The sequence below is a fragment of the Barbus barbus genome (assembly GCF_936440315.1).
Source record: "Barbus barbus genome assembly, chromosome: 1".
Classification (NCBI taxonomy): Eukaryota; Metazoa; Chordata; class Actinopteri; order Cypriniformes; family Cyprinidae; genus Barbus; species Barbus barbus.
In genome coordinates this window covers 17,399,323-17,407,298 of record NC_136729.1, presented here as the reverse complement: position 1 = coordinate 17,407,298, position 7,976 = coordinate 17,399,323, and the positions used below count along the sequence as shown (strand labels likewise).

General features: G+C 36.9%; 1 protein-coding gene across 1 annotated transcript; it reads right to left on the bottom strand.

The window, feature by feature from the left end:
• Positions 1-649: 649 nt before the first annotated feature.
• LOC306853957 (insulin gene enhancer protein isl-2b) lies at positions 650-4,542 on the bottom strand. The gene is made up of 6 exons (XM_079391680.1): positions 4,406-4,542; positions 3,927-4,116; positions 3,459-3,718; positions 1,931-2,214; positions 1,415-1,582; positions 650-1,223 (listed from the first exon to the last, which is right to left on the bottom strand). The coding sequence occupies exons 1-6, from the start codon at positions 4,461-4,463 to the stop codon at positions 1,107-1,109; spliced, it is 1,077 nt and encodes a 358-aa protein (XP_079247806.1). The 5' UTR covers positions 4,464-4,542; the 3' UTR covers positions 650-1,106.
• Positions 4,543-7,976: the final 3,434 nt, after the last annotated feature.

The following is a 7,976-nucleotide window of genomic DNA, read 5'->3' as shown; positions in this document are numbered from 1 at the left end:
ATAATTCAGCTCAATTTCCTGTGCATATTTGTGCTTAAGCTTTTCTGCGTTGGTGAATCTGCAATATTTTCAAATCACTCTCCGGTTCTGTTGAATGTAGGCAGCCTTTTGTTTGTTGGTGTAATGGCACAAGTAAATAAAAGCTCAAGCGACCCTGAAACATTTGTCTAGACATGTAAATTTGCCAAGGAATAGGGGACTAATCGTTTTAAATATCTAATCTGACAACGAAAAACGACGTCATTTAGTCTATTCATTTTTAAAAATCGTGATATAATTAAATATGTTTTAATTATATATTTTATATATTTTAAATATATTAAAAATGTTTTCTATTCGGCAAATTAGCTCATTTAGGCTACTTGATTTATAATATAAAGTAGGCCTATCTTTATTAAGCCGTACTACAATGTAGCCATTTATGCAGGCTATTTTTTTCCGCTGAAAGAAGTAGGAAATGTAGCCTAAGAAATGTTCTCTCCGAATTATTATTATTATGTAATAATTAGGCCAATGATATAATATTATAATGAGTGGCCTACTATAATAGCGTAATATTTATCTAATTAGTTAAACTCCGCCGCTCCTTTTTTCTGAACAAATTAAACCGTTTCGTACGCATTTTACATTCACAAATAGCTATAAATAAACATTTTCTGTGCTGATTTATTTTTTGCAAATTGATGTGACAATAAATAACAATAACTTAATTTTGTTCAGAGACAAAAATGGTCCTCCAATAAATTTCACAACGAAAAAAATCCCATCTTCTGAAATCGAGTCTTTCGAATAGATTTTTTTCAAAAAATGTCCAAAACCACAGATACAACAGCCATCATAATGAACAACAAATTTCCATTTCGAGTGAGCATGGTCCCTCATTTAGTGTAGGTCTACTATGCAGAGTTTCACTTCCATCATATCACTCCCTGTGTCACCACCGGCTTGTTGACGGATTTTTAGGAATAACGGTTCCTCTGTTCCCAGTGCAGGTTTTTACTATAGGCTACGTCTGATGGCGCTGTCCGGTGATGGTAATGGAATTTCCCGCGTCCGTGATATGAGGTGTTCTCGTGATTTCCCGGGAAACAGACGAGCAGTCGCTCTCATGTCTCCACCGGGCTCGGTACCATGCTGGTCGGTGTGTCCGGTAACTGTGAAGAAAGAGAGGTCGCGTCGCTGCCAGATGAGTTTCCTAAAGAACCGGATTCCGAGTAAGAGACCTGAAAGTGAGAGGCAAAATTAACTATATATAAAAAAATTGCTAGGCATAGTAATAATAATAATAATAATAGTATGCTAATAGTAATAATAATAATAGGCTAATCTTAGTCTGACAACAGTAGGCCTACATTAAAGAAGCCTATAAAAACATAAAGTAATGTCAAAAGTAACTGTATTTTTTCCCACTCACCAGCTGTTGAAAGGCAGGTTGATCTAAGTCACTCTGAAGTGCAAATTCGCTGAGAGCTTTCCAGGGTGGTTGGTAAGTCTGCACTTCCACCGGGTGTCCTGGCACTGAGAGGTTGTGTCGAACTGGGCTGCCTGCAATCAGCGCAGTGCCCGTCATGCCCTGCAGATTCTGGACCAAAAAGCCCAGACCATTTCATATCGGCATTTTAATAAGAGATAATGCATCATAAAACATAGTTAAATCGCTTTATTCTTATTTTTGATAAATAAAAGAAAACTATAATATAGCCTATAGTAAGGGCAGTTCCAGATGAAATAGAGTTTAAAACATTCCCCAAACCACCCACAGTAGGGGGAGTCTAGCTAATTTGCTTCAAACCAACACTGCAGTCGAATTACAGACCCAATTAAAATGATCTCGGGTCATATCAAGTGTCAAGCATCCCTCAGAGCCATACTGGTTAAAGTCTGTATTTTTTTCCGCACGTGGTAGGCTAAATTAGCAAGACACACTCACCGTCTTATCGCCATGTTGCTGTTGTAACTGTTTCATGAGGATAGATCTCTTCTTGTCCTTGCAGCGCTTGTTTTGGAACCAGACTCGAATGACCCGCGGGCTCAGGCCTGTCATCTCCACCAGCTGCTCCTTCATGAGCGCATCTGGTCTCGGGTTTGCGTTGTAGCACGTCCGTAAAGTGTGTAGCTGCTTTTCGTTTAACACCGTCCTCACCCGAGTGGTCTTCTCCGATTGCTTGTGCACGTGGTTCCGATGAGGAGTTTGCCGGACCGACACAGGATCAGCTGAACAAAAATGTGAAAACGAATGAATGATTAAAAATAATAATAACAATTAAAATTTTGAAAAAAAAGTTTGAAAAGAACATAACATATGCTAGACAATATAAATGTCAACAGTAACAATGCAGTTGAAAAAAATTACACTTGCATTTTGAATAATAGCCTACACAAGAATACAAACACTTGGAGATAGATAGATAGATAGATAGATAGATAGATAGATAGATAGATAGATAGATAGATAGATAGATAGATAGATAGATAGATAGATAGATAGATAGATAGATAGATAGATAGATAGATAGATAGATAGATAGATTTTTTTTTAAAATATTCAGTGGACAGACATTTTTCACTAAAACTTAAAATCCTCAAATTAATTCATCTGGCCTTATGATATATACTATAGCCTATAATTACTGTTAATATCAATATTAGGCTACGTTTAATTCAACCAATAATATATTGCATTACAGATCATTTATTTTGCAAATATGCATTTGTAAATTATGAAATTAAAGAGCATGTTGAGTCTTTTGTAGCTCTCGGTTTTTAAGGCCCAGCCGCTCAGTCTTATCAGTGGTTGACTAAACAAAGTTATCAAGCGGATCAGCCTGTAATTAGCTATTATGTAACAACATTACACGATTCCTCCCACAGTAGCCTATATAATTAGGCCTACCATTCAGTTTAGCCTACGTGCTTCCAAAACTGACCTTATGCTAAATAAGCCCTAGCCGTTCCGAACAAATTATTTTTATTTCGTTTTTTACTACTATAATGTCTACGTCCGTGTCCGAGACGACTGTGATATAATGTGACCCTGAATCACAAAACCAGTCATAAGAGTCAATTTTTTTTAAAATTGAGATTTATATATCATCTAACAGCTGCATAAATTAGCTTTCCATTGATGTATGGTTTGTTATGATAGGACAATATTTTGCTGAGATTTGAAAATCTGGAAACTGAGGGTGCAACAAAAATCTAATTAAAGTTGTCCAAATGAAGTCCTTAGCAATGCATATTACTAATTAAAAAATAAGTTTTGATATATTTATGGTAGAAAATTTACAAAATATCGTCATGGAAGATGATTAATGAGTTTTGGCATAAAAGAAAAATCGGTCATTTTGACCCATATTGTTGGCTATTGCTACAAATACCCGTGCTACTTATGACTGGTTTTGTGGTCCAGGGTCACATATATTGGCGTAAGTCAGATGGTTGTTATGTGCTATACTGACCTGCCATATGCAGTCCTCTGCTGTGGATGTGTCCCGGACTGAGAGGGCTGCTGCCTGATCCGCGCTCCAGGGCCAGACCATGATCTGCTCGACACAACAGTTCCTCGTCCCGGACGGAGAACTCGTCCCCGGGCAAAAGCTGCCGGCTACACACCGAGCAGCGGAAACACTCGATGTGATACACACTGTCCCGAGCTCTCATGACCAAATCACTGCTGCTGAAGCCCAAAGTGCATTTTGCGCATTTTATACCGAACAATCTGTTGGATGTATAATAAAAATAATAATAATAATTTGTGGAGTGACAAAACCAAGAAAGTCCAAGCATGCTTTTTAACTCCACGTTAATTTAATTTTTCAGTCTGTTGCCAGATGTTTTGATCATTAGAAATATGAAATACATAACCTATGCGACTGAATATAATTCACACATTTCCCGAGAAAAAAAAAAAAAAAAAAAAAACCTACCTTACATAATCTCTCTTGCAGTACGTTTTCCCGTCCCGTACGAAGCAAGTGCACGTCTCGTCCAGGTATTGGTTGCACTCCACGCATTTCAAACAGGCTGCGTGCCACTCCAGGTCAGGGGAGACCCGCAGAATATACTGGTCATGGATCTGACTGCCGCAGCCTACACACATCGCAAGTCCGGACTTCTCTGAGCATGAAAAAGAACATTGTTTTGAGCACTTATAGAGAGGCGAGAATTTATAAGTATTTCATAAAAATCGAAATCATCGAGCTTTGTAACTAATATTGGGCTATTGTGAAAAGATCAAGACAGGCTTTTTCTCAAATGACAGATACTGCAGAAGCAGTAGTTCTAGGCTAATCATTAACATTCAGTTTTCAAATGCAACAACACTGAATCAAATTTAAAGTTTAATTTTAAACAAAGTTTTAGTAGGGCCTATAGATTTTTTTTTTCACAGCAATAGGCTACATACTTTTGGAATGATCCCCCATATCATCCAAAAAAGAAGAGCTGAATATTATATCCACCATACAGGTTGCCGGAAGAAAAGATTGCTTGTAGAAACAGAAAGAGAAAAGGTAGTGTCCACTCCCGGCTGCCCCGCAATTTGAGTCCAAAATGAGGAGAGATGGAGAGGGGGGTAAACGCAGGAACGGGCTGAGAGAGAGAGAGAGAGAGAGAGAGAGAGCTGTCTGCCGTTCGAGACGTGACGTCAGGCGCAAACCCGAACTAAGACGCGTCAGTAGGGGGCAACAAGTCACAGTGCACCCGATATTGATTCGTTTCACTCCCTAGACATGATCAGATAACTGTGCTTGTAGTTTCAGAAAAATATAAAAACATCTTAATTTGCTGCGGGAGATTATAAGAGGTGGAGAAAACTTTTTTTAATTTATTTATTTTTTCATTCAGGGTGTTTCAGTGAGGTATTTTATGGGTTCTTGGATACCTTTAGGAAAGGTGAGATTTATCTTGTCAAGTGGCTCATTAGGATCGAAGTAGCCTACTATCAGGGTGACATATTGGTTGAAAAGCTAAACCCACAACCCCAACAATATCTTATAGCTTATTCATTTAAGAAGAAAAAAATCGGAAAACAAGTCTAGTATGCCTATTTTTTAACAGATAGATCAGTAAAATGAATGGCAGTGATTATTTAATATCTAACTATATAAATTGTGTTCAGCAAATTGGACTTTGTCTAGATTCTGGAAGGCTAATTCTTGACAAAATTATATTGAATTCTGAAATCAATAGAGGCCATACATATTTCATTTTGTTTGCTGTTTTGAATTAAAATGTTTCCTTCACCATTTCTAATTTAGGATAAATTCTTAAAATAGAGCTTATTGCTCATTTGACATAGCTTACTGCTCATTTGATTGCCACAGTAAATAAATGTACAATTTAAGGAAAAATTATATACTTAAATATGGGAAAATTAATCTCTCATACACACTTTGAGTGCAGTCTATAATGGTGATGAAAGAATTCATATTATGGCCAATTGCGTTTGATTGCAGCCTGCATCAGCCTAAAACAGAGCTAACTGATGGAAAAAAACAAAAATTTTAGAACAATTTTATATTTTAATATTATAATTGTAATCTTTATGTTTAAAGCAGTGTTGACATTTCAAACTGTGTCATTCAAAACTATTTCAGTTTTTCAGACTTTAAACATGAGGACACAGTATTAAAACTTGTGATAATTCAGTTCTGTCACAAGAGATGAACCACATAATTGTTTTGTTATTCATAAGAATTTAAAATTGTAATATACTTTAACATCTTTGCTTAATAATGAACCCTGGATCCCATCTGTCACTGCTGTGCTTCCAGATATGGCTGTATGAAACTGTATGAAATTTAATGGTCGAATGTGCCTTGCATTCTGATGAAAAATATAAGGGAGAAAAAGGGCTATTTCTGCCCTGCATGAAAACCGGCTATACTGCACGTGACTTGTCTCATCAAGACGAACTTTCATGTCATCTTCCTCCATTTGTACAACTCCTTCAATCTCTGAAACCCAAGGAAATAACCGCAGTGTAGCATATACTGACACCCAGCGCTCGATCTGAAGGTGACTTGCAAGTGAGTTCTGTCCTTGTAAAACGATCAGTAAAGAACTGTCGTTTGCGATGTTATTGTTAAGCATATTAAAGCACGGTTGAAAACAGTATAGAGGTTTTCGGCAGTTTTAAGGGATCTGGACCTCTCGTTGAAAATGAATTGTGTCCTAGTGCCACACAGGTAACTATACTCCCTTCTCTCATTTCAGTTTCTGTCTGACAGTCTTCACACCTGCCAGCTGCGATGCTTCCATCAATTCAAGAGATTAATATAGGCCCATGCGGGAAAAAAGAAATATCGCAAAAATATTTATAGTGTTTTAATCCATAGATCGATCACATGTTATCTCATATTTTGAAGAGAACCAAAATGAATTCACTTCTGGGGAAATTGGCGTAAAAAAAAAAAAAAATGGACATAAACCACAGAGCCACGGTGACTCTTGTTAAGCGTAAAATGTTATTCAGTCACATGACTTGAGGCAAAGTCACATGATTTTTATGCACATCTAAAATTGTATTCAGTCACTATGTTTCTGTCGTTTTTCACGGAAAAATATTTGTACATCAAGATAGTTTTTTTTTTCTTGCGAAAAAAATTGTTGCATCACGGTAAACTTGTGATATCCCAAATGTCCGTAAATTCGCATAAAAATATGCATAAAACACAGCGATGTTAATAGTTACAAGTTAAAAGTTAATGAAACTGCAAAATGAATACAACTACAGTTTTTGAAGTACAATTTAATTAAATCGTTATTTATATTCAGGGAAGGGAGAATTTTCAACTGATGAAATTTGTAATTGTTGTTTGTTAGACTGTTATTTAACCCCTTTCAGTTACTTTACAGTTCACTTTACATGGTGTTTGATTGCTTAATAAGACTCTTCAAAAAATACCACAGAAGAAAAACAGTCACAGAGATTTGGATCTCATGATTACAGGCATTTTAATTTTTAGGTGAATTATCCTTTACATATAGCAAGCGAAATGTCCATGTTAACCTGAACATACACAGCTCAGTTTATTTATTGTGGGTCCTAATTGTCACAATAAGGATAAAGCATGATTGAAAATAAACATCCAGAATTATCACTTATATTTGAAACAATATGGTCCAGAAATAATGTAATAGGCCTATTATCTATATGTCAGCAGACAGACATGGCACACAGAGGTAAGTGCAATACAAACAACAGGTTTATTGAAAAGCAGCAGAGGGGAATGAGATGAGCAGTAAGTCCGGGTAAGCAGGCGGGGAATGGGAAAGTCTCTTGGGGCTTATCTAAGTGTTAATGTCCTTGTTTCTTTATCCAGAGGGAACAGCGGAGCGTGGAGACGGTGGAGCACAGGAGCGATGGAGAACAGGGATAGGAACACAGGAGCAACTGGTAGGTAGACAAAAGGTAAGGGGTTAGTCAACATAGAATGGTTGAGATCAGATCGTGAGTGAACGGGAGGAGTGCAGGGATATACAGGTCCTTTTCAAAAAATTAGCATATTGTGATAAAGTTCATTATTTTCTGTAATGTACTGATAAACATTAGACTTTCATATATTTTAGATTCATTACAACACAACTGAAGTAGTTCAAGCCTTTTATTGTTTTAATATTGATGATTTTGGCATACAGCTCATGAAAACCCAAAATTCCTGTTCTCAAAAAATTAGCATATCAGGAAAAGGTTCTCTAAACGAGCTATTAACCTAATCATCTGAATCAACTAATTAACTCTAAACACCTGCAAAAGATTCCTGAGGCTTTTAAAAACTCCCAGCCTGGTTCATTACTCAAAACCGCAATCATGGGTAAGACTGCCGACCTGACTGCTGTCCAGAAGGCCATCATTGACACCCTCAAGCAAGAGGGTAAGACACAGAAAGAAATTTCTGAACGAATAGGCTGTTCCCAGAGTGCTGTATCAAGGCACCTCAGTGGGAAGTCTGTGGGAAGGAAAAAGTGTGGCA

Bases quoted from the DNA above. Each gene is read 5' to 3' on its own strand.
- LOC306853957 (XM_079391680.1), bottom strand. From the start codon at position 4,463: ATGGTGGATATAATATTCAGCTCTTCTTTTTTGGATGATATGGGGGAT. The intron at 2,215-3,458 runs GTCAGTATAGCA...ATTTTTGTTCAG, and splicing joins CAGAGGACTGCATATGGCAG to CTGATCCTGTGTCGGTCCGG. The intron at 1,224-1,414 runs GTGAGTGGGAAA...TCTCACTTTCAG, and splicing joins AACCTGCCTTTCAACAGCTG to GTCTCTTACTCGGAATCCGG.